A 26165-nucleotide genomic window follows, 5' to 3' on the forward strand; every position below is an offset into this window, starting at 1 on the left:
GATTCGAAGGAATCCATTAATCACAGGATTGTTTCTGTTCCCAGTCAAGCATCAATTAAATACAGATAGAAGGAATATTTTTATTTCCTTAGGATGCTCCAAAGCATTCACTGCTTCAGATAAAAGGACAGTCAGCTCAATTAAATTCTTGCATTTGCATCCTCAAAAGAAATATCATTTTGCAGTAGCACAACTTAAATTTCACCTCATCTAGCAAAATATACCTGTCAATGCTTATGCCAATTCTTCAGACATTCTCCAAAGTCCTTTCCTAAATGCCTTTTGCTGAATGTTTTATCTACATCACACCACATGCTTCATGACAAGACAGCTTGTGAAAACATTATTACTTCAGGCAATCAAACAAGAACTAAATGGCAAAGGTTTCCTTATAGCTTTGTCCCCACAAGAGATTTTTTATACAAGGTAAAAAAAAGGAGGTAATGGCAGCACCAGAGCTGCCCTGTTTCTCTGAAATAGTCACACTCAGTTGTAGCATTGTGTCATAACACAACACCAGATCTGCTTCATTTTCTTAATCTTAAACCAGGGTGTAAATATAGCTGACCTCTGAGTAAGACAAACCTGAGGAACTTTTACTTCAAGTTTGGTGCAGTATTTATTGAAAGATGTCATCACTCTCCTCTCTTTTTGTTATTACATATCTACTAAGTCCAAGGTGAAAAGGCTTTGACTCTGAATCCAGAGATTTCTAAAGGGTTCTGCACCATCTTAGGGCTTCAGTTTTTGGAACAGCTCACTTCTCATTTACTTGGAGCAAAACATCAGATACAGGAAAAATAAAAAGACTTTAGCTGAAGTCTTCATATTCTGATCTACAACCCTGGGTGTGACACAAGGTAGAAAGCACATTTAAACATCTCTACTTTGTAGATCCCATCAAAACTGCCAATATGAGAGTTCCAGAAAAATAAATTGCAAGAAAATCTATTGGATATATAAGCATCTCTTTGATACTTCACACATCTTTCAGCAGAAGCAAAATTTCTTACCTTCAAGAAGATGAACCTTCTCAAAATCTTGAGAATTAAGTAACCCCAATATAAATGCAAGCCTTGAAGAATCAATAGCATCCCATTGAATAAAAAATATGCTATGACTGGAGTGGTGGAGTAGTAGGTAGGCAGATACAACGTGGCACGAAGTATCCTAAAAAGTAAAGGTCATGTTATGGTGCAGAAATTCTCTTTAAACTTAATTTCATGTTCAGAAGACAGATTAATTAATAAGCCTTGTGTCAACCAGATTAGGTATCTCTATTGAAATATAGACTTCAAATGATGAGAAATTTGAGTCTGGCTTGAAAGGACTCTAGAAAGTGGATTGGGTCTGGCTGAGGTGTGGCCCTGGCAGGGCTGTGTTTTGCATGAGTGGTGCTGACACCACACCAGTGTTTTGGCTACTGCTGAGCACTGGCACAGCATCAGGACAGTCTCTGCAGCATCCCCCCTCACTAGGAGGCTGAGGTGGGAAAGATCTTCAGAGAGGAGACAGCCAGGAGAACAGCCCCAGACTGACCAAAGGGATAGGATTCCATATGACATCTGCTCAGTAATAAAAGCTAAGAGAAAGGGCCAGGGGGATGTTCATTATTAGAAAAATTGTTCTAAGGAGCAACTGATAATTGTACTGAAGCCCTGCTTCCCAAGAAGGGGCTGGACATCACCTTCTGATAGGAAGTAGAGAATAAATCTCTTGTTTTCCTTGGCTTCCATTAATAACTTTTGCTTTATATTAAACTGTGTTTATCTTGACACACAATTTTTTATCCATCTTATTTTCTCCTCTGCACCTGCCCTGCTGAAGACTGGAGTGGTAGAGCAGCTTGGTGGGTATCTGGTGTCCAGCCAAGGTCAATCCAACACAATAAGGTTAGAAAAAAAATCCCATTTTCTAAAAATCTTGTTCTTTGTGTGGTCAGAGCTTGTCTTTGCCTTTTTTTTTAAAAAGCAAAGCCTTTCTAATCTGAAATCCACACTACAGAGAAAATCCTCCAGACTTTTCAACAGAGCTTTTTGTTAATTAACATCTGGTTTGTCCATCTTCAGACTTCACTACTTCTATATTATTTGGGGCTTTCTGAGTCCCTTTAATCTCATCATGTTTTGTTTCCAAGCTCAAGGAAAGAGACTCAGTGAAGCAAAATGATTGGAAATCACTTGTACAGTTAATAAAAAAAATAACAAGTAAAAGACATGAGCATTTCTGAAAGAAAATAGTACAGGAAATTAAAACCTTGTGTTGATCAATGTTCAGAACTATTAATTTAACCAGCTTGAGTCTCTGAGGGTTTGTCCACATGCAGGGAGGGGCATGAAGGCAAACTAGAGGAAGGCAATGAACCCGTGAATGTGAAACACATTAAACAGTTTTTAAAAGCCAAACTTGTTAAGCATTAAGCCCACTAAGCACTTGTGTGGGTACCCCAAAGCAGATTAAATCATAGCACTCCAAAGTCATGCAAATATTTAGCAAGTTATGATTCATTTGCATTAACTCCTCCAATTAATTGGTTCACCTTAACTTTTCTGAATGCTCAGTAAGGTGAGGTACTGCCCAAGAATTACCTAGCAAAAAGAAGGCTCTACAGAAAATTAATCATATAGGAAATGCAGTGTATTCTGACTCTGCAGCTACAGCAGAAAGGATGGAATTAAAGGGAAAAGGATTTCTCCTAGTTAAGTAGCTCAATCCCCTTAAAAATGCAGGAGCTCATAGTGTTTAACTACACTTTATGAAAATTATTTAATGACACACAAACACCTTTATTTAGGTTAGCATATTTTCAAAAGGCTCATTTAAAAACTATTTTTACTTAATTTCTGTTTAAAAATGGCAGCTTTTGCCAAGTCTTCTCACTTGTCTTCCAACAATAATGGAAGTTCTGCTCGTTAAAGTACAATCCATTTCTTTCCTTTTTCCATCACAACCAACAGTAACCTCTCAGTGGATATGGGAGTGACATAAAAGACTTTAACTACATTAAATATTGCTTACCAGAAGGGGAACAGGATGATTCTTGTGATAAAGAATGCAATAGAAAAGATGATAAAGAGCATATTGCAGGTTTTCTCCCAGTGAGCGTAATTAAACATTTTGGCTGCCTGTATTAAATGAAAAACACCAAACATATTACAAATATTCTCTGACATAAGTTCCTTTCTGCATGTTCATAAACAAGGACTCATCTTCCCTCTAAGCAGGACAAAAATTTCCTCCCCACTTGGCATGTAAAGCAAGCATTTTACTGATACCTAATAAAGCAGTATCAAAACAGATTCTTTGTTTATATTTATCCTTTCATCTTAGAGGAAAGGACTCTGTATCAACAGGCTAAAGGACAGTTCTCTGATGTCATGAAAACACAAAGTCCTCTTGAAAACAGAACTGGAGATCCCAGGATTGCTCTCTTCCCACTAACAGAAATTATAATTACTGCTTCTCCATGCTTCATTTAGGAATCACCCTGGGAGCTGCTGAATGCCACAGCAGTTCTCAAGTGTGAACAAAGATTCAGGTGCCAAAACTAAATTTTAAACAGCAGTTTGATGAACTTTTGAGTGGTTGGGCTGAATGAAGTTATTCTGGTACCCAACTTCTGTTTTCATCTGACTGCTGTCCTACCAGTCATCAGCTCAGCTGTTTGTGAGGCCACACAGTTAATTTGAACTTGAAGCAGCTCTGGATTAAAAGTAATCCAGAAAAAAAAACCTCAAACAAACCACACCATATGTATGTGTTTAATCTGGATCAATCCCAACTGCATGACCCTCCAGTTAATTGTTCCAACACAAGGGATGGAGCAGCAGGAGCAGAAAGGAACAGTGAGACAACAGCCTACAGGGGCAGCTTACACTGGCACTGCCACCAGAAGAGGTGATGAAACTATTCTCACAGTCTTGGTGTGATAAAACCAGGATAAGCCTGTTGAAGGAAACAGTGTGTATTTGTCTTCAAAGAAATCCAACAGCAAGTCTCTCTGACCACAATGCTGTGGACACTTCTAAATCTTAACCTTTTCTAAACATTGTTATTTAGTTTAGGATTTCCCTTTCCAGGAGAAGAAACTTTTCTTCTGCCAGTAGATACCTTTGGTATCTTGTTCAGGGATAGCTTGAGTGTCTCCAGCCAGAAGAGTATAATACAGATGTATCCCTTGGATCAACACAGAGGTGTGAATGCTGACAAAATTAAGCCAATTGGAAGAAGTAGCCAAAATTTTGGCTGCTGAATTTGCTTGTGAATTGGTATTATGACAAGCTGTTCACAGGCCAGCCAACTTGGTCTTATTTTGACAGTGAAACAAGAATAATCCAGGGGGGCAGCTGTATTGGCAGCCCCTGTTCTATAGTGAAGTAATTATCTTCTGCTCTTTTCTCATGATGGATTCTGGAACAGAGCATCAGCTTCAATTATCTACAAGCTCTTTTTTTATCTTGAAGTTCATGAATCTCTGCAGTCACGTTTCCGTGGGGAAGGGATTGTATGAAACTTGTGGCAAAAAAAGATTAAAACATCACTGAACATAACCTGGGCAACAACAAATAAGTCCCCCCCAACCAAAGAAAACCCAAAACAAACAAAAAAGGAGGTGGAAGGCAGGGTTACCTCGAGCCAGAAATCTGCAGTATCGTGCACAAACATCACCAGGGTTCCAAGACGAACGTAATTGCCGCACCAAGAGCCACTCATCAACCCAATGGCTGCCAAGTGGTGAACGACATGAGCCAGAAAGTCCTGTGAAGGAGAAAAGAAAAAAGGTGGAGCCAAGGAAGCACAGCACCCCTGAGGGTGTCCGTGGGGATGAAGTGACCCGCAGGACTTGCCACACACGGAGTGGTGATTCCCCTGGCAAACAGGACAGCGTGGATGGGTTCAGGTGTGCCAGGGATAGACTGATGCTGCCCTCCTGTGGCTGCAGCAAAGCCAGGAGAAGGACAATTTTTTTCCCCTTCTCAACATTTCCACCCTCCTTCACAGAAGCAGAAGTTGTAGCTCCAAAGAAAGGTGACCACTTGCCTTCCTTTTGTTGTCAATCCCGAGGGTAAATATGAGAGACCAGTAAAAACTAATCTCGACCATGTAGTACCAGTACTGGGACGGCAGCACAGTCTGCAAGGAAGAAAACCAGTCAGCTCTGAGAACAGCAAAAAAGGAATGCCAAGTGAAATTACTTCTTTTTTCCTTTCCTCACTCCTTTTGCTCCTCTGTTGGGTCTTGCTTAAAAAATTAAACTTAACTAAATCCCTGTTCTGGGCTTCGTTAAGAAGGATGTTCTGGGAGCCAAATATTTTAACCTTTACGCAGATGAAACTCTTTGCTTTCTCCAGTTGCTTCCCCACCTCTGAATTTCAGCATGCTTGCTTTTTTTTTTTTTCTGTGTTTTTGCCACAGAACTACACACAGAGTGCTTCTGCATTTAATTACAAGCAACTGCAAATAAATTAAGCCCTCCATTTTGGGGAACAATTAACATTTTAAACATTCACACACCCCGTGACTAAAATGTCAGCTATTTATGCTAAAATCCTATGCATATGCTTAGGGTTAGTTGCTGAGCTGGGCTGCTTCCCTGGCTCAGTATATCAGGTCCCACGAATAAGAAGCTGGGAAAACTCAGCTGGGAGGCAGGATTCTTCTTATTTTTGGCCACTGAGTAGGACAGAACAAGAAGGCAGTGTGATTTGCCACAGTTTATAAAAATAGTACACAAGAACTATTGGAAGGTGGGCAAGAAAACAAGTTTCATCAGACATCTGTTACAGGATTGGTAGTAAAATATTTTGAGAAGAAACAACAGCCTTGTGACACCCTTGGGAACCATTGGGGAGCATTAAGCAGAAATCCCCAGAGCAGGAACCCACATTATACCAACAAATCCCTGCAGAGCCTTAGGGCCCAGCAATGTCCTGAGTAAAACCCTCCCACAGCAACTGGAAGCATCACCAGGGCTGGTGCAAGCTCAGGGGTTCTGCACTGAAACTGGCAGCCCAGATAATATCTGGTAACCTGGGATGGGTGGAAATAAGAGTGGTCTGGCTGGAGGGCTGAGTTGCAGCACAGGCAGATCCTGGAGGAGTCCTGCAACCCTCAGCAGGAGGTACCAAAGAAGGGCAAAAGGTTTTTGGTGTTGCACCTCCCTAGGCGGTGCCCCTTGGGAGGTGAGAAACCCTGCTGGGGATTAGCACTTCCAGTGGGGAAATACTTGGAATGCCTGGAGGCCAATGGCTCCGTGCCAAAAAGCTCACCTGGAAGGGATAGCCAACCCACGTCTGCCATATGTCGTAAAACCAAGGTTTCTGGGGAAGACACAATCATTCAGAGACTCATCAGCTGAGCAGCAGTAAGTCATTTTAACTCAAAATCTTCAATACCTTAAATTTCTCCAAGTGCAGCAGGCTAAGAAGCTATTAGTCTTGATAAGTCTTCTCCAGCCATTTCTAAAGAGATCTTACATCTCACATCTATTATATAGATCCCAGTTTTTTTGGCTCCTTTTCAGGACACCTGAAACATTCCAGTTTATCATTTCATCATCCCGAGCAGTTAGTGTGTTTTATTACTGCAATTACTCAATATTTGTTGCCACAGTGATTAGACTTTGCTGTGTTTACCAGCCACACACATCACTGGTGCCTGATGATAAACAGTGTTTGGGGAAAAGAGCCAGATGAAGGTAGACACCCTGAGAACTGTTCTGTTGCTCAGGAGAAGCAGTAATGACACCCTAGGCAGTGCTCACATAGTTACAAGCAGCACTCTCCCTGTTATTCCCAACTTCTGACTCAGCAGCAACACCTCAATAAATAGCTGTGAAATACACCATTGTTGTGGTTCCCCCCCCAAAAAGTGCTGCCAGAAAGGTTTATGGCTTCTTTTGAGAAAAACGTGGCCTTGTGATGCATTTGGAGGTGTTAACAAGACCTCTTGCAAAACCATGTGACTTCTTAAAACTTTCTGAAAAACACTGTTTACTCAAGATATTACTTAATCATAGGCATTCAAAAGAGAATTTAAAAACTAAGGAAAACCTCAGTGCATCTTGCAGTCTATCACCTAGATTAGATACATACAAAGATTTGAACCCAAAGAGCCACTGAAGCCAGTGAGTCTTTCAATAGGCTTCAAAAAGATCAAGAAATCAGTCCTTATTTTGTTAATAAATAAATATATCAATATTTTTTAAAACTTACATCATACAGGAATATAAATCCAGCAATGGAGGACGTAAGATAGAATGAAAATCGCCAGCTGCAAAATTAAATTAAAAAAATAAGAACAAAGCATCTTAATTTTTATAGATATTCTAAGCCAGAATTATTGTAAATCATTGTATATCAGAGATAATACTCATATAAGTGTGCCCTCACACTCCATATTAATGGTTGTCACATATTATCTATGTGAATTATTGATATGTAAATACTTAAGCTTTGACTAATTGTTGAAGCAGTAAATTATTTCACATTATCACAGTACAGATATCTTGATTATGATACAACAGCAGTAGCTTTCCAGTTCAGGCATGAGCTGATCAAGAGAAATGTCACAGCAAAAAATCCCTAAAAATTAATGTTTGATAACACCAGTGACACGTGCTGTACCAATCCCTCCAGAATACTCACACTGGAATAAGAACATCTCCCAGTTCCCTGACTCAACAAGGTCTTCCATCCATGTGGCACATACTTTCCAGCCTGATCAAACACTGTGAATGCTGAGAGCACCAGCAGAGACTTGTTCCAATTGCTGGCTTAATTTCTTTTGGTCCCTTTGTAACATCTATTTTTGACTACAGGGGAGCCCTGTGACACTTTAACAGCTACTGGGTGAGTTTATGTCTTACACCAGAGGTTCTGAATTAAATATACACCTCAAATATACACCTCTTTGAGCAGGTACGGCAGCATTTAGCCTGATGGAGGCTTTTTATGGCTTAAGTGGATATCCAACAAGGCAGATAAAGCTTTCAGGTTTTCACCACTGATCTGGTAAGTCAGCAAAGGGAAAAAAGTTCTTGTGTATCTCAGCAACCTAAAAGTGTGTTGTTGCTTACAGATGTCAGAGCAGGATGGTGTGATTTGGAGCCAGGAAGCAGCACTGTAGTGACTGGTGAGCCTGCGTGGGAGGTATTGTCCCTGGGACTGGGTGTGGTTGGAGCTTCAGCCAGAGAGTTCCCACTCCCACCTCTACAGGTGATGGAAAACTTCTTCCTTTCCACTCTTCTCCTTGGCAGGAACAAGCCTGACCTTTCCCAGAGTAGCTCTTCAAGATCAGTAGGAAAACACTGCAGGACTTTGCATGCTGAGAAAGGTTGTGATCCAGAGACAGACACATGGCCCCAAACCCAGTGAGAACATCTTATAGGATAAGAAGTATCCTGGAGGAGAGCAGAACACAGCCTCCCAGTCTCCCTAAATTTGCTAAAATGGAGAAGAGAGCCTCAAGAGCAACACTACACTAACTAAAAGGAGAGTGTGGTTTTGGGCAAACATTAATGATTCCATTAATTAATGAAATAACAAATATGACAGGAGATGATGAGAACCTGTCTGGTAAAAGCAACCCCTCTACTTTCTGAGCCCTGCATTACCTGGAGGCTGATATCCCTTCTGAAAGAATGAGATGGTCTAAGACCAAGTCAGCATTTTACAAGAAAACCAAACATTTCAAACCTCCCATTTCAGGCAAGGAAGCCACAAGCAGCCCAGTGGACACAGAGGGACTGATTCTGAGGGCCCTGCAAATTGTAAGCAGTTTTCTCAGTGAGATCCAAAGCACAGAGCACCTAACAGGACTGTGCCATTAGTCCCCAGCCCTACAAACACAAATTGAACACACTTGGCCATAGAGGACTTCAGATGAACTCATTATATGTGCCAGACTGCCAGAGCAATACCTCATTTTGCATTTAGCCAAGGTCCTTTAGGAATCTGGTGAACAAAACCTTAAGTAAAGCTCATCCATTTTATCCAAATGTGACTTTTAAGCTCTGGGCCTGGCAACCAGACACAGCAACAAACAGCACTGTCTTTTTTAACTTTAAGAATATTTTCTCTTCAATTGAGTCTAAAAAAAGGAATTTATCACGTGAAGTTAAAAGCTGGTAAGTCTTTTAAGGCAGGGAAGGTTTCATGCAAAAGGATTTCCAGTGTTGCTTAACTGGAAGCACTAATAGCTTAAGTATGGCTTAGATCTGGCTCATCACATTTTCCTTGTGATTCAGAAAAAATTATCCTGGAGATTGCAGGTTTTCAAAAATTTCATAATGCTTGTAATACTGACTATTAATGTGGAATAAGTCTGTTCCTTATTTGTGGCTTTGAGAATTATATCCAATTAGATTCCCTAACAAAACACAGAGCAAGGTTCACAAAATTGCACAAGAAAAACCTGTTTGCTTCATTCTCACCCGAGCTGCCAAGCAAGTTTTAATTTCAGTTTTTAGTTGTGTAGTACTAGAAACAATGCAACTGTGGCAGGGAGATCTTTGATCAATAGCAGGAAATCTTATGGTCCCCTTGTAAAACGAAGTTGCCTGATCCAGAAAACAACAGCAGAAATAAACCATGGATTTTGGGTTGCTAGGACAGTTTACTCAGCTCAGGCTTGAGAGTAATATATCTATCAACTGGATTTATACTCAACAGAAAATATCATTCAGTCATTATCACACTGATTCACACTGAAAATAATCTTGGATAAAGCACCCAACTTTCAGCTTTGTAGCTGTGCTTTTAACTCTCTTTCCTTATGCTACACTACAATAGGTTAAATATTAAAATAATGTGATTTTTTTGCCACTGTAATTATGTTAATCAGAATTCAAATACACAGGATATTAGGGAAGTGTTTTACACTGGTAGTTATTTTCAGCATCCAAAAGGGTCAAGAAGTTACATGCAAGTAAAGCCATGCCCATGAAGGGCTTTACAGTTTGTAGGAGGTTTTGGATAACACTGGAATAGTTAAATAGTATCATGTATAGGTATAGGGAAGTTCATGTATAGGTACAGGGAAGTTCCCAGATATTTGTGAAAAATCAGGCCCTTGAACCCTTTCCAGTTTTCAGCCACCTGCAGGACGTTTTAAAACTTTTCAAATATTCATTTTTATCACTCAGAATTGCTCAAGGGCCCACTCCCATCATCCTGTGTTTTGCAGAGCACTCCATGTTCAAGCTGTGACACCTATCATTTAGTAAAGATGCTGTGACTCCTGCTCTTATTGAACCAACTTCCATGCACATAATAGCATCCCCAAATGAGAGCATGGGTACCTACATAAACAAGAGCCAGCAAGCATTTTTTTCCCCTATGATTACTGGCAGACAGAAAAATATTTTCCTATTCTCTGCATGTTTTCATTAAGCACTGTGCAGCAGGAGCCTACAAATAACTTCATAATTACACAGTGAAGGAAAATAGAAAGGGTTTTTTTTGTTTTTTCAAGAGAAATTGTTAACCTAATCTTCTAAAGTCACATTTGGAGAAAAACTACTCACTCCCTTCAATTTGTTTGTGTCTGCACAAACCAAAACCCTCATTGGGTGGATCCAGCTTTCTGGAAATAAGACCCCTGAAAAGAGGGGACCTCAATATTTTTTTTTCAAAACAGAGAAATCCATAATAACCAAAAGCATTGATCTTTTCTTACAAAGCTTCCTGAAATTTCCGAAGCACCGTTGGGATCTCCAGGTTCCGCCGTCTCCTGAACCACTTTTCCACCAAACGAGCTGTGCAGTTGCACTTCTTGGCAAGGCCTTGAATCTCTGACTGCAAAAAAATGGAACAGTGGTAGCAACAAGATGTGCTCCAGAGTCACAATTTCTGTTGGAGTTCACAGATCAGCTTCTTGCTGGTGTAAAGTCTTCATTTGAAAAGATTACTAACGACACGTATGGGCTTTCTGGTTTGACTTCAGAGTGACACTCAAACCCTCAATTTTCAAGATGCTAAATATATATAAATTCATTTATATATATTTATATCTTTATTTATGTACATCTAATATAAATAAAGCAGGATGAAATGCACAGATCCATTCTTCTGGTGGTTTCTGGCAGTTTCAAAGATGCAAATTCTGCTGCTAAGCAAGAGGTTGGGGCTGGAGGGGGAAATGTCATGTATCAACATTGTATTTGCTATCTTTCCTGATTATAATTCATTATCATATTCTATTTAAATCAGCAGGTGAGACACCAGCCTGGAATTTAAGTGACCTCAGCTCTGTTCACAAATCCCAAGTACTTCTGTGGCACAGGGCAACAAACTAATATTACTGAGCACAATCCAGACCTGTCTTTTGACACTGAAAATAAACTAGGATTAGACCACTGCCCAGAAAGACATCCAGCCACTCAAGTGCAATGGTTGGGTGTCTCTGAACATGAGGTGGCTCTACCATGCAAGCCATGATAGCATGTGCTCAAGGCAGGGAGATTTGTGCATTTCTGGGTGCTCTGTGCCCCACTTGATTCAGTCTGTAGACTTTCTCCCTCTCCTCCATCCCACTGTTCAGGAAGGATATTGACGTCCTGGAGCAGGTCCAAAGGAGGGCAACCAGGCTGGTGAAGGGACTCGAGCATAGATCCTACGAGGAGAGGCTGAGGGAGCTGGGGTTGTTCAGCCTGGAGAAGAGGAGGCTCAGGGGAGACCTCATCACTCTCTACAATTCCCTGAAAGGAGGTTGGAGCCAGGGGGGGTTGGTCTCTTTTCCCAGGCAACTCTCAGCAAGACAAGAGGGCAGGGTCTCAAGTTGTGCCAGGGGAGGTTTAGGTTGAAGATTAGAAAGAATTTCTTTATGGAGAGGGTGATCAGGCATTGGAATGGGCTGCACAGGGAAGTAGTGGATTCTCCATGTCTGGAGATATTTCAAAAGAGACTGGATGTGGCACTGAGTGCCATGGGCTGGGAACCACGGAGGGAGTGGATCAAGGGTTGGACTTGGTGATCTCTGACGTCCCTTCCAACCCAGCCAATTCTATGATTCTATGATTCAAAGGTGAAGGGTGACCACCCCTGGGGATGCTGAAGGAGAAGAGGTGGCCTTGGACTCATCCCTGGAGAAACTCTTTCCCCCTCCAAGGTTAGAATTCACATAGTAGGTGGCAGCAGAGCTGTTTCCACCAAGCCCAGTTCAGTTGCTCTCCCCTCAGAGAATGCTCTGGTAGGTGAGCAAAGGTTGCCAGGGAAGGCAGGGGTGCAAACAGCCCCATCCTGCTGGCTGGAAGCTCTCTACTTGCCATGCAGGAACACCAGCTTTGTTTTGAGAGATGCTGGAGCCTGGATGCCCTTAGCTGCTGGCCAGGTCTCCACATGCCCCCAGGCACAATGGTCCCCAAGCTGGAAACCTAAAGAAGGCAGCCTGAATCTCATGGCCTGATGATGCTAAAACTGCTGTGCTTCCTTTCAGAGATTTATCATCAAAGGGAAGGTATCAAACAGAGACTGGGAGACTTGGCCAGATAAAGAGCTCATGTGTGAACTCCAACACTTCTGTTCCTGATGATATCAGGCAAAAGACACAGTGAGAGAATATCAGAATTGGGGATAGAAAGGGAAGATCCAGGTATCAATAATCATCAGTATCCCTCATTACTAGAAAGCACATAGTTTTTTTCAAACCCAGTGCAGGACACTGCAGGAACCCTGCAGGAACTGGGTTTTTTTCAAACCAGTGCAGGAACACTGCAATTGTTTGCTCACTGTAGTTAGGTGAGTGGACTTTCTGAGGCTGCAGTCAGAGCAAAGAACCTGTTTCCCATCAACTATCAAGTTGTCTCATTTTTTGAGATAGTAACCACTGGCTATTATTTTTCTCCTGTTCAATTTTAAAAACAAATAGCAAGGTAATAGAAAGATTGTTTTGCTTTCTCACATAAGCCAAGCATTAAGTATGCAGCAATATAATGGATCAAAAGGCTCCCATGCTAGCATTCCAATATTATTGCTTGCAATATATATGATACTGCTTTCCAACAACAGATGTCAGCTGATGTTTTCTCCAGGCAGACTGAGTTAAAGATGGAACACTGATCTTCATTGGAAACATTATTAACAGTCTAACCTAGAACAGCAAGCCAGAAAATTAAACATCTTAAACATATTTTCTGGTTTGGATGTCATACACCCTTGTCAGCAGAACAGAAACAAAAACCCAAATACATTAAGTCATCTGTCAATCAGCTGGAACTCATCCCATGATGTCACTGCTGATCCTGATTGAAACAGTAAGACTTGGGATTTTCCAAAGCCAAAACTAGTTTAAAAAAAAAAAAAAAAAGGAACTCTTACTTGGGATGGATGTTTGGAGCACTCCCGGAAATAACTCTCTAGAACAGGATTAGGCTGTGGCTTCACACGTCTTACATTCTTTATACCTAAGGCTTTTGCTAGAGGTATAGCAACATATCTGAAAAGACACACCAGGAAAAAGCTTTAAAAATACAACACAGTAACAAGACCTTAGCTATTCTTATGCTAGGATATGAAGAAAATAAATCTGAAGCCATTTCATCTGCCAGAGGATAGGACCATGCACTGTGAGAGAATGGAATCTCCCTGTAGCTGATCCCAAGAGAGAACCATAGCAAATTAGCAGTTATGCAAAAAAAAAAAAAAAAAAAAATATCAGACCCAAGGATTCATGTCTGTGGTAATAAAATGTTATAAAGCAGAAGGAAAGATTCCTCCCTTCATGGAAATGTTCAAGGTTATGAAGGATGGGGCTTGGAGCAACCTGGTCTAGTGGAAGATGTCCCTGCCCATGGAGATGGGTTGGAACTGGATGATCTGTGAGGTCCATTCTATGATTCTGGGATTCTTGTGTCCTTGTGTTTTTCAGAGCCACATTACAGTTAAGGGAGGATGAAACAAGAACAGATGTTCTGTCCATGTGAGCTGAAAGGCTGCTACTGGGCTACTTGCTTTTAGTAGCAGATAGTCACTTAGCACATTGCTTCACAGGGCTACCACCACCCAAAACATTGGATCTGGCTTGTGGCCTCTATCTTGTGGCACACAGCAGCTCCCCCAGAGGCTGAAGGCTTCTCTTTCTCTCCCGTTTGCCAAAACAAATCGTTGCAGAGCAAGCCAAATGCTTCTCTTTTCTATTTGAGCAGTGGTCAGTTTGTCTCATTTTTGGGCAGATTCACTGCAGGCCAGATGTGTGGGCTAATTATTCACACAAGCAGTTTCCAATAGCAGCACAGTAAGACACAGTTGGGCAAGCATTTACTCAAGAGACACTGTGAATGGTTACAAAACATATGATACAAATTACTTTTGATCTCTAACATGAATGATCTTATCTAGTTCTGTTTTAAGTATGTCCAACTTATGACATTCCAAATTTCCTCAATCTATCCTCAAATAATTATAAAAACCCAGCAATCACATGCTTTAAAGCAAAAAAAAGTCAAAAAAATAAGTCAAAGCACTGCAAATCTTAATATACTTGTAGCTTTCTTCTGTAGAGCCAACCTCTGCCTGTCCCATAAGATTCCAGCTGCAAAAGCAAACCATCTTGCAGAGCCAAAGTGGGGAAGAAAGGGAATCAGCATGACTAGATCTGCAGAAAATGTTCACAAGAAACTTTGAGATCCCCAAGTCTGCCTAGCTTTGCTACAGATGGACACCTGGGATGTATCAGCCTCAACACAAACGTTCTGGTGGAGGACCAAAGGAAAGAAGAGGTTTGGTTTGGAGAAAAAGCAGAAGGAAACCCAAAAATACTAATGGTATCTAGTGAAAGGGGATAATTGTAATCATCCAAATGCTGTTCTAGCAAAGCTGGGTAGTAATGTTTTCCCTCCAGATTGGACCACGTGTTCTCAATCAAGAAAATATTCCCCAGTTTTCACCTGCACGTTATTTGTACTGCACCTTTCTAGCAACCCCCCAGCAAATCCCCCTTTATAAAGAACACTGATCCAGAGCTATCTTATTTGTCACAAAAATTGAGCATTAAGGATCAATCATAAAACTGTGCTTAGGTTTCTTACCTTTCACTGAAGAATCTGATAAGCAGGAGTACCAGAGCATATGGTATTGTGGCATATAACTGATGGGGCTTGGGAAAAACAAGGCCATCACGATCCACAAAATGTGCCCAGGTGCAATTGATGGGCATCCAGATGTTCTCCCACCAGAACCAGCTGTTGAGGGTCTTCAATATGTGTGCCATGCTAGGCAAAAAAAAAAAAAGAGATAATTACAAAGTGTACTCAAAAGAAAATGCACAAACTAAAACCCATTGAGCTTTGTTGCACAGAACAGAGCTTTTCAGCTGGCAGGACATTTCCTAAAGATAAGATACAAGCTCAAATCAACTGCAAACAGATGTAGCCAGTGAGGTCAGTTTGCTCAGGGGGAAAAAAACAACAGGGAAAAGATGAGTTAGAGGAAGATTAAAACCTTTTGGTTTAGAGCATGGGGTGGGATTATAATCCAGCAGAAGATAAAATAATAGAGGTAAATTTTGGGTTGGTATAAATCAGTGCAGGGCCTTTGAAATCTGCAGAGCAAGGAGGAAAACTGCTGTCTCATTTCAGTCATTCACACAAGGCTAATTAGTGCCTGGTCAAATCTTTGGGAATTATTCATAATCTATCATGCCAATACACAAAAGATCCTAAAGAGAATTGATCTTCCCTAGGCTGACTTTGTAAATTAAATGGAAGTGGGTGGGAGAGAGGAAAAGAAATGAGAAAACCCAGGGGGGGGACTCAGTTCTGGACTAATGAAGACATTTCACTGTTGAGTATGGTAATGGAAATAAACACCTTGATTCTGATTTTGCAAACATCTGTGCACAGGACCAACTATGAAAATTCCACAGTGCACAGCAAAGGTTTGGGTTGTTTTTTTTTGACTTTGCAGGAAATACTGTGATTGAACTGTGACCAAATCCTAGATTTAAAAAAATGTCAAAAATAAGTGCTAAGGAAAACCACTTAAACCAAAACATGTCATTCTTGTAAAAGTGTCATTTTTAACCTTTGCATTTACATTATATACACATAAATTTGTTATCCTTCATGTAATTGTAAGGACTCTACAGTACAAACATGTCAGATATCCTATGAAAATGTTCTAACATTGAGGAAAAATTCAAAAGTTGCTGTAATGTTTTCCACAAGGCTGAAATAAGTAATTTTTCTATAATTTCTAGGAGTAATAAATTTAAATAACTTTTTCCATACTCAAATTCCCACTAAAGCAGAAAAAAGAAATAGAAGGAAATAGCTGATTTCATTGAACCACAGTTTCAATGAGGAAACGAGTTGGGAGAACTTCAACCAAGTCTCCTCCTAGAGTTAGATGTCCCCTGGGAAGATCTCACAGTGATGAATTTTAAAGCAGCAAGTGACAAGATCAAACGATGCTGGGGACAGCCAGCAGTCCAGGCCTTTCCAGCTTCCTCAGTATTTGAGCAGGGACCCCATAACCTCAGCTTTGCCTGCAGCCACCCATAGTTCCACCCATGCTGGGTCACCACACCATGCTCAGTGCAGCTCTCAAGACTGGGACATGGTTGGCTCTGAAGTCAGCTTTAATTAACAGCTAAATGAACCTATGATCCACACTGGATTTTTATTTTTTTTTCCAGTAAGCTGAAGCCTTGCAGCAGGTTTGGGAAAGGGTGACTTGTCTCCAGCAGCCCAAGCTGGGTTAACAGGCACTGTGAATCAATTTACTGGCCAAGCACAGTAGTCAGCATTGAAATATTAATCACCCAGCCACTTAATCTGTTTTAAATGCCAAAAGGGGACAGTAAAACCTACTGAATGAATTGTGTGTGTGTGTATAAGCAAGTGCAAAAGAATCAAGGAGGGAGAAATCACAATTGTTCCTGCACTGAGAATTTATATGCCAAGTTTCAGCCTAGAGCAATTTTTTTTACTGCTGAATTATAAACCCCTGGAAGTTGGGATTTATAATGGGGCTGCTCACAGACCCTTAACTGCAGCTACCAGGCGCCATGATAATGAAGCAGGGCTTTGAAACCTGACATTTTAGGTCAGACAGCAAAGCTTGCAGACAAACTGCCCTAGAAGAACAAGGGAGAGACTCCTTACACAGTTCTGTTTCCTAAATATATCTGTATTTTTAAACTAGGCTGTTCATTGCAACCTCTCACAAACTGATTGGAATAAAAATAGGCCAATCTATTCTAACACAGAGGAAAGAGCACTAAGAGCTGCATTATGGGGAGATGGGTTCTGTCTGAATTATGTACCCTGACCACTTAAACCCCAGAAAATCCCAGCAGTTTGTGTTTTCAGATTGGATTCTTGGGAGCCCACTAATTCATGTCCTTCCACACACAGATGCCTTACCTTATGACTGCCTTTTCAGGTCCTCAATGAGTTACTGTATTGCTGTTAAACTAAGCTCATAAGCACATGCTTAAAGTTGAAGGGATTCTGGGGCCTGATCCAGACTCCACAGGACTTCAGTAGAAATCATTTCTCACAAATACCAAACAGATTCAGAGAAACAGGGGTTCTCTAAAACTCTTTCTTCTGCATCTTCTGCACCCCTGTATCTATACCAGGCCTTGCCTGGCACCCAGGGGATTAGATCATCCTTGATGAACATTGTCCAAGCCATTCTTAGAGAACTGGTGATGAGATGCCACGTTTGCCTGCAGCTTTTTCTTACGTTTCATTCCCCTTGAAGTGCACATTATTCACCCTACATCCAACCTGTGTTTTCACTGCAGCAAACCAGGCCATTCCCCGGGCAATCCTGAAGATTTCCATCTCCATAATAGGAGCTGTTTAAATGGTTGGGATCTTTCCCCATCTTCTCTCAGCTTCAGTTCTCATTATGAAGTTCCTGGAGCATCTGGAAGGTGAGGAAGTGCTTCCAAACACACGTGGCAGCAGTGACCTGAGCATTTTAGTTTCTTTCTGCATTGTTTGCTCTTGAATCAGCTGACAAATGTGTCTGTGTGAGTAAATCCTTAAATCATAGAGATCCTGAAATATAAAGGAACTGCACTGTGCTGTCCCATACATCATATAGAAGCAAGGTTCTCTGTTCCTGGTGGCCTTTTAGCCTGCTGAGAAACATCCCACAAAACCCATGGGGTATTTTGTGGTTTTCTGTATGAAAAGGAAGCCCATATCTTACAGAAGTCTCCATCTCAGGAAGCACCACCCAATTAACTGGTTCAGCAGTAGATTTACCATCTCCCTCTCCACAAATATATATGTGCAACTTCCTAGAAACCTTGATTAAAATTTGCATTGGAACTCAATTAAACTTTTCAAGATGAACCCATCCATGATTCCATCCCATCTGCCAAAGAAAGTCTTTCAAAGCTCTCACAGCATCACCAATACAAATCATCAGTTCTATGGATTATTCACATGTACAGCAACCACTGTCCCAAAGGCTCATCTCCATTGTCAGCTTTCTCCACATTATGGTTTGACAGCTTAATTTTCAATTATTTACCTTGAATTTTTAACCCCAAACACTGGCTGTGTGAGTCATGAGGGGCCAGAGGATGGAGGAGATGGATAGAAAGCATCCAGATCATTTGTAGCTAGCAAATTTTGTCTCTTAGAAAATCCATACTTGCCCTTTGCTAATCTGTCCTCAGGAATTCCTATCACCAGCTGACAGAGACAATTGTAGCAAAGTGACTTCTTGGATTCTTTAATCCCACATCTGTGTCAGGTAAAGAAAGCAAAATCTGCTTTTGGATTACATGAAGTTAAAAGCCCCATTGCCACATGAGAGAAAACAGTCCTGTTATTGTTTCCATGCTGCTTTTTCTGCAAAAAAAAAAAAAAGGTTTTTCCCCCAAAAGGGCTGTTGTTCCGGTACACTACAAGTAGACCAACCTCAAGCTCTCATATTCCATCTTTTAGTTCTGGTTTTAACCCAAAGATTTTGGCAACTTGTTAAATCCTATCAGGTTAGGAAGCTCAGTGACACTTTGGCCATGCAATCTTACACTGAGAACACCTCTTTCAGGGTGTGAGTGGGAAAGGGAAGGATCCTTTTGGGGAAGGGACTACTAAATAGGTGTAAGTCTTCCAGGTGTCCCTTCTGCCACCCAGAAGGTAAGAGCAGTGACTGTGAGGTAGTTGGGCATTTCCTTACACAGTGCCCAAAATCTGGGGTGGAAAACAGAACCAGTTTCTTATCACTTGGGTGAGTGGAGTGTGTTTTGCAACAGGCTCATTTTATACTGCCAAGAAATGTTAATCTCTGAGGAGTGCTCTGACTGCAGTCCTTGAGACTGAGGTTCATTTCCCTAGGACACCAGCATAAAACTGGAGGACACTTCTGTTAAGTGGTGGCAACAAGTCCCAGTGCTGTGACCAGGCAGTAGATACTGGATTTCAAAGGAAACCAATCTTTTTAGTTTGCATAAATCTCAAGCTGTGTGACAATTCTCCCCTCACACACACACTGCTTCCAAAGAATGGTCAGCAGATGCAAAGGCACAGCTTGGCTTCATCTGGGACCAGCTCTAACAAGAAACTTGAAAGCCTTCCCAGCATGAAGCTGCTACTGTGAAGGGTGCTGAGCTCAAGAATATTTTTTTCCCCTTGCAGCTTGTCACAGCACCAAGCAAGCTGCAAAGGTGTTGAGTGAGAAATGACAACCACTCATTGACCCTTATTCTGCTCAACCTAGGGTGAAAAAAATCCTGCTCCTTCCCAAGTTCCTACCATACACCAGCACCACCAATATTATCTTCTGGAATTTTTGCTTTAGAAGGACCTAGAAGTCAGGCTAGCAATAAAGATACTTTAGAAAACTGGATATTTCCCTTGCATCTTGGAAATGTAATACTCCAAATGAAGAAATCTAATCACCTCCTTGCTAAGGAAGGATCTTCTCTAGAGCCTAATCTAGTTTAATGGGCTTGTGCAAAACAGGAATATCAGGAATGATTACCTCAGGAACTCCATCCTTTATAATTACAGGAAAGCCCACACAGCTGGGAAGTACCAAGGTTTCTTTCAAAGCATTGTTCCTTGGATCCTTGATATATTCACTTTTTAAAGAAAGCATCTTGCATTTTTAATGCTGTTAAGCAAAAAAAGGGGCAGACTTTGGGTGGACAAAAGTCACATTGTTACATATTGAAAAACAAATTCAGGAGGCTGCTTTGAAGTGGAATTTCTGGCTGGGCAATCTGGGAATAAATAGACAAAACCAAAGCTTTGTCTGTGCACACAAAAGCTCTTGCTTGCAACAACTGCATTTCACAAACCAAAAGAAAGAGAAGGTGATATTCAGGTTTGAGGGATGTGTTGGGAGGATTTCTTACCCTTATTAACTAGATAAATTGGAAAACCCAATGGTTCACCAAACATGTAAGTGAAAGAAGCTTTATTTTCTCTTTATCTACTAAGTGTGACTCTGGAAGTGTAACAGGGAAAGATGGAAACCAGCAAAAGGCAAGAATTACATAAATCACTTGTTTCTTTCATCAGCTGTTAGAACTGGTAAAGCTGGTGCAGTGACTGTTGGGAAAAATCAAGTCTCCCAGATATCAAAAGAGATTGCAAAGCTGTTCTAGGCTGTTAATCATCAACACTAACCAAAGTGGTTTAAAAGAGTAAATAAAGATCCAACCCAGCATATCACGGGTTTTGGTTTTGTTTAGGTCTAAACAATACTTGCAACAGTTAACATGCAAGTTTCAGCAGCAGCTTTGTGTTCTGCTAAGAACAGATAGCATGCTGCTCAGAGAGTTCCAACTGCAACCATCACCATGATGAACAGGTGAAAAACTGCAGGATCTGCACTTTGTTGCTAACAGTTGTGCCATCTTTTTCCTACTGAGGATAGCAGAAGCTTTGCCTAAGATACCTTAAAAAAAAAAAAATCCCAACAGCACAGAAAATCGAGTTTTAATGAACTCCAAAAACCCCACATGTAGAAACTTTAATTTAATGGTTTCAGGTCAAGCAGTGTTTCACACCTGACTGGCACAAGAGGTGGGAGCTGTGGTCTGTGGAGGGAAGAACTGAATGAAGGATAATGGGTTGATGCTACAATCTCTTTGCATCTTGTCTTTGCTGATCTCCTTTGTCCAAATGTGAATTTGGACACAATTCCAGTTAAATTCCACACAATCTGAGCCAAAGCATGAATGACATCTTACCACGCTGACACATACAACCAGTGGCAGCACAGAGTCAAAGAGCTGTTGGACTCGAGAGCTTCTTATGATGAAACACTGAAATACCCCACTAAAATACACATAAAACCACTGAATTAAAGTTGCTGTGAGACCTTTAACTTCAAATTTATTCCCTAGCTTGTACAAATCTCAATTGTAAACAGTTTAATTGCCTAGTTATAGGGCAATTAGAGTATTTTACTTCTTTTACAAGTCTATCACATTACCTTGTAACTTCGTTAAGATATTGTAGCAGGCTAAAATAGCCCTTCCAATAAATCCCAATTAAGGTGGCAAGTGAGTTTTATATTTTCCCCTGTTCTCTGGGGTAAAAAATAGAACCAGACCTGTTTGAAATCATTCATTTTCTGGGTGAAAGTTACCATGCTTTTTCTACTTAAAGGTAAATCACTTTGGAGCAGCTAGAATTATTTCAGACAATCAAAGGCAGCTGAGGAAAGTAAAATACTGTTCTCTCATTGGACAGATTCAGCTCAAACTATGTCTGCTCTTGAGCTTTAAAAATCCATAACATTGATAAAGTTGGATAAAAAGTTCTTTGGGAAAAAAACCAAAAACAAACCTGTGTTAAAACTTAATTCACAGAAAGTTTGAGCAGACCTAGAGGGACACAACCAGTGTCTTCAAGAACTTGATAACATTTGTCAGAATGAAAAGAAAATCTTAACACTTTTCTTCAGATTACTACTACTGGGGAAAGATGCAAGAATTATTATTTTTTGTAGCTTACCAAAATTGTATTTGAAAGAAGAAGCCTGGAGTCTAACATAACATGCCAAGTTATATAATGGAGATTTTATCAGAGTTGTGAGCTTTCTTGGTCACTTAAGATAAGGTTAAGGGCAGAGAACAGAGCAGTGTGCAGGTACACAGCAACCAGGAGAGGAACACCAAGGGGATGAGCACAGCAAGGATAAGTACAACAGTACCACAAGCCATGTGAAGAAAGCAGTGAGTAAAGAACACCAGAGAGGTCCTGAGGGTGCAGAGGCAAAATTTGTTGATTCTCCACTTGCATGGTGCATGACTCAAGGTTTTAAATTAGCTCTTGGGAGGCAGGGAAAGGGACAGGGCTGAGGCACTTGTGCTCTGGAAAACTGCCCTGACTGCAGCTTCTTGAAGTAGGGTCTTCAACTACAAGTATTATGTAGCTGCTCAAGACTTCAGTGATCTCTAAACCAACAGCACAACTGAGAACAGCACAACAGACTCATTTTAGGGTGGTGATCCCCTTCTTGCCTGTTCAGCGTGCCCAGACGTTCTCCACCCACAAAGCCACCCAGAGGAGGAGTCACAAGGTAACTGCTGTTTCATTATTTCAGCCACAGCCTGGCATCCTTTTCATGTCCTAACAAATGCAAGAGGAAGATCTTCAGCTAAATGTGTTCCAACATAGCCTCTTCATCAACAGTGGCCTGCCAGCTGAAGATCTGACCCAAGCTAGGAAGCTAGCTAAAAATAGGTATAACCCTAACCCTAACAAAAAAAGACAGAGGAAGAAATGAACCAGAGTTTCTCCACCTGAATGTTACAGGGAAAGAGTCCTTTCTGGCAGCTTGTTTAAATATGTTATTTATAGCACTAGTTTCTTCAGATCTTCGACAGGTAAGGCTTGAAAAAACTCAAATTGAATTTCTTACAGAATATTTTCTTAGCATTTTACAGATCAAAATTAGAACTGACTCAATTCTTTCAAGCAACTTATATTCAACATTTTTTTTAATGCAGTCATATTTACAGCAGTAGCTAACACTATTTTTCCTGTTTATTTTTCCTCCCTTCCAATTCAGAAAGAAATGCTCTTACAAGCACTTAATGAATAACAACACAAATAGTAGAAAAGCAAAACTATTACTGTAACCTGCACCACTTCTCTCTAAAATAAAAAGCAGTTCTCATAGGCTGGAATAATTAGTGGCTACATATAAAATCTCTTTAACACCTATTCCCCTCTCAATCCAAAGACCATCATAGGAGTCACTCTAATTTGGTTTTCCCTGCATAAAACAGACCAGCACCTGCTAACCATTCAGATGATCATCTGATGGAGGGAGAGAGAAAAACAAATAAATCCACAACCAAACCATAAAATATTAGGAAAAAAAAAAAAAAAAAGAAATTCCTACCTTTATGATGTTGCAGTCAGAGAGAACATAAGCACATTAACAGGGAAGAGGCATTACATTCACTACTCTGACTGAGGTAAACACGCCCTATCTACAAAAACTCTCTCAGATTCTTCAGAGACCCACCCAGCAAAGCTGCGCTTCAAGATTTCTGACTGAAGGCAATCCTGGTGTCATATGGATCTACTGGGTGAAACTCAGGAGTAGCAATGCCAAGTGCCTTCCCTTCTGCTTGTTTCAACACAGTAGATGAAGAAATGCTTGCAGTCACATGGTGTTTTGTTACATGATGAGAATTCACCTCAGCTTACGTTGTTCTGTGTGAGCACAGGAGGATGCTGCACCTGCTGATTGTGCAGAAAAGGGAAGCCCAAAGACATCCCTTAACACTGACATTTTTAGATGCATTATTAGATGAAGTATGGGTTTTCAAAGTTAGAGAAAGGTTTCTGCTCCTATAGACCATCCTCAAGCAACTAAATGTTTTGCAGAGAAATGTTCCAGTTCCTCAGAAGGCATAAAACAGAATTTTTGAAATTCCTTAAGCAGAAGGAAACACACTCTGAGTATGTATTTTGGTCAGAGATACCACTCAAACGTGTCAAATTTACTTATCCCAATGGGATTTTTAAATTATTTTAATTCCAGAACTAAGGAAAAGGCTGAAAGTCATTCCTCACCACCTCTTCCCAGTTTCAAATAGTAAGTAGCAGCATTCAGAAGTGTTGGCATTACTTAACATCCTGGTGGGCAGAGCATCTTCATGTTGCTTGAAAAGGAGAGAACCTCGCTGAGCAGGAGCAGAGAACCTCCCTATTAGCCCTTTTTTTTCCTGCTTGCAGTCAGCAAACAGCAACCCATGAAATAGGAACAGACATGTCAAAGTTGAAGTACAACTTCACCTCACTGAGTACACTGTCTCTGAAGGAAGCTAATAGCAGATGGCTACAGAGGAGTATGAGAACAGAAAAACCACAAAATAGTAACTGATGACACCCCCAGCCTTCAGTAGGTCTGGAATCAAGAGTTTCTAAACCACTGATGGTGTCTATGTAAATAACACTGGAGGAGGTTTCACACCAGCAGCACTCTTAATTTCCACAACTTCTTTCGAGTACATTGCAGCTTCCATCATCATCTGTAAGACTTCAATAAGAGATGTGACCCAAGGAATATTTGGATCCTGTTCCTTTATTCCCCTCCAGAGAAAAGACTGGGTTCTTTTCATATAGTTTTTTGTTTTGGCTTTTTTTTTTTCTTTTTGTGGTATGTTCTGCAGCTACATAAAGTCTTCAGTCCTTCCCTAAAACTGTGAGTGGTATTCAATGAACTGATGCACCAGAGAAGTATTAAGCATGAAGGATTATTTCAAAAAGGCAGCATTATGGCTTTGCTGTTGCATTAGATCTCCATACTTTCCCACATCTGAACCACTACTGTGAACCAAGCAGAATACCTTGAATGCTTTGCCAATTAGGGGAGCCTAAAGCGAGCTGATTCATGTATCACTTGGCTAATACCCTGCTAGTATTGTAACAGCTAATTGGCAGAAACACCTCTTTCTTATGCCTTAATCCATAATTTCTTCATTGGTACAGTAAACCGAGAAAAAACAAACCAAAACAAAAAAAACCCCTACGTGTTTGTTTGACTGGAGCAACTGTTGGGCTGCTAGAAATTAAAAAAATGGGAAAAAAAGGTTTTTACATAAATTCTGAGGAGCATTTGTTTGGTAGCACTCAGTACCTCTGTGGGATGTTATTACAGGATTAAAGATTGTAAATAACAAGCTAGCCATACCCTCTTGATCAAAGCTGCCCACTGACCTTTCAATTATTACTGCACTTTCATAGTACTTGTCCTTCAGGTATCATCAATTTGAATGCTGCAAAAGAAAGAATACCAAACCAAACCACCTTAGAGGAAAAAAAAAAAATTAAAAATTCCAAGTGTTACTACTTGCTTGCAGCATAACACCTACTCCATCATACAACAATTAAATATAACTAAAGAAGGAATATATTTGACCTAAATACTTCTGTCACATACCATAGGAAATTATATGTAACTTTTCAGTGAAAAAAATTAGAAGAAAAATAGAAGACACAAAATTCACTTCTCAATTTCCAGTTAAAGGCATTTCTTGAATTACAGTGAATCCACACATTGGATGTGAGCTTTCACCTGAGCTTCTAAGCAGTTACATAAGAAGGATTATAATATTAGTTAACTTTCTCAGCTGAGAAAAACTTCCCAGCACATCTTTGAGGCTGTATTAAATCTTACAACTTCTATAAGCAGAGCTGTTGTGTATGATGGCACCTCCAGGGGGAAGAAAAAACTTCATTAAACCCCCCAAAATCTGGGGTTTCTCTTGTTTTCCTTTCTACAAAAAAATTCATCTGGGAAGCCTACAGATCTAGACCTATTGCCTAGTAACTTTTTCTGGTAACTTGTTCTAACCTGGTAACTTTTTCTAACTGATCTCCATAGCAGATGGTTAATCAAATCTCAGTCAAATCCATCCACAGAGAAGTAGGAGGAATGAATTTGATGGAACAACTAATAATTTGGTCTCTGAATTCTCCTTCCACCAGTGAAACCCATCTGCTTGCCACCTGGCATTCCTTCAAGAGCAAGGTAAAAACCCTTGACATACCCATACTTTCTGCTCTTCAAGAATCAAAGTATCTGAAAATGAATCATTCTGAGTCACTTGTTCAAACACATCAATACCACAACTCAATCTTGTCAGCTCTAGCTTAAAAGGCAAGTTCCTTTTCTTCACATGAATTTGTACCTTCTAATATATCAACCTTCCCCTGCATAAAAGGAATT

At 40.5% G+C, this 26165-nt stretch overlaps 1 protein-coding gene across 1 annotated transcript in view; it reads right to left on the reverse strand.

Annotated features, from left to right (window-relative positions):
- CERS3 (ceramide synthase 3) overlaps nt 1-26165 on the reverse strand; it is a 47814-nt gene that overhangs the window by 14738 nt on the left and 6911 nt on the right. Inside the window, exons 2-10 of the mRNA XM_030456657.1 lie at nt 15026-15208; nt 13317-13434; nt 10678-10796; nt 7215-7272; nt 6270-6320; nt 5041-5133; nt 4630-4758; nt 3019-3125; nt 1014-1170 (exon numbers count right to left, since the gene is read on the reverse strand). Of these exons, the coding sequence (XP_030312517.1) occupies nt 1014-1170; nt 3019-3125; nt 4630-4758; nt 5041-5133; nt 6270-6320; nt 7215-7272; nt 10678-10796; nt 13317-13434; nt 15026-15207 (1014 nt within the window). The 5' untranslated portion in view covers nt 15208. The remainder of the gene's footprint in view (nt 1-1013; nt 1171-3018; nt 3126-4629; nt 4759-5040; nt 5134-6269; nt 6321-7214; nt 7273-10677; nt 10797-13316; nt 13435-15025; nt 15209-26165) is intronic.

This window comes from Calypte anna, chromosome 10, assembly GCF_003957555.1.
Source record: "Calypte anna isolate BGI_N300 chromosome 10, bCalAnn1_v1.p, whole genome shotgun sequence".
NCBI classification, from domain to species: Eukaryota; Metazoa; Chordata; class Aves; order Apodiformes; family Trochilidae; genus Calypte; species Calypte anna.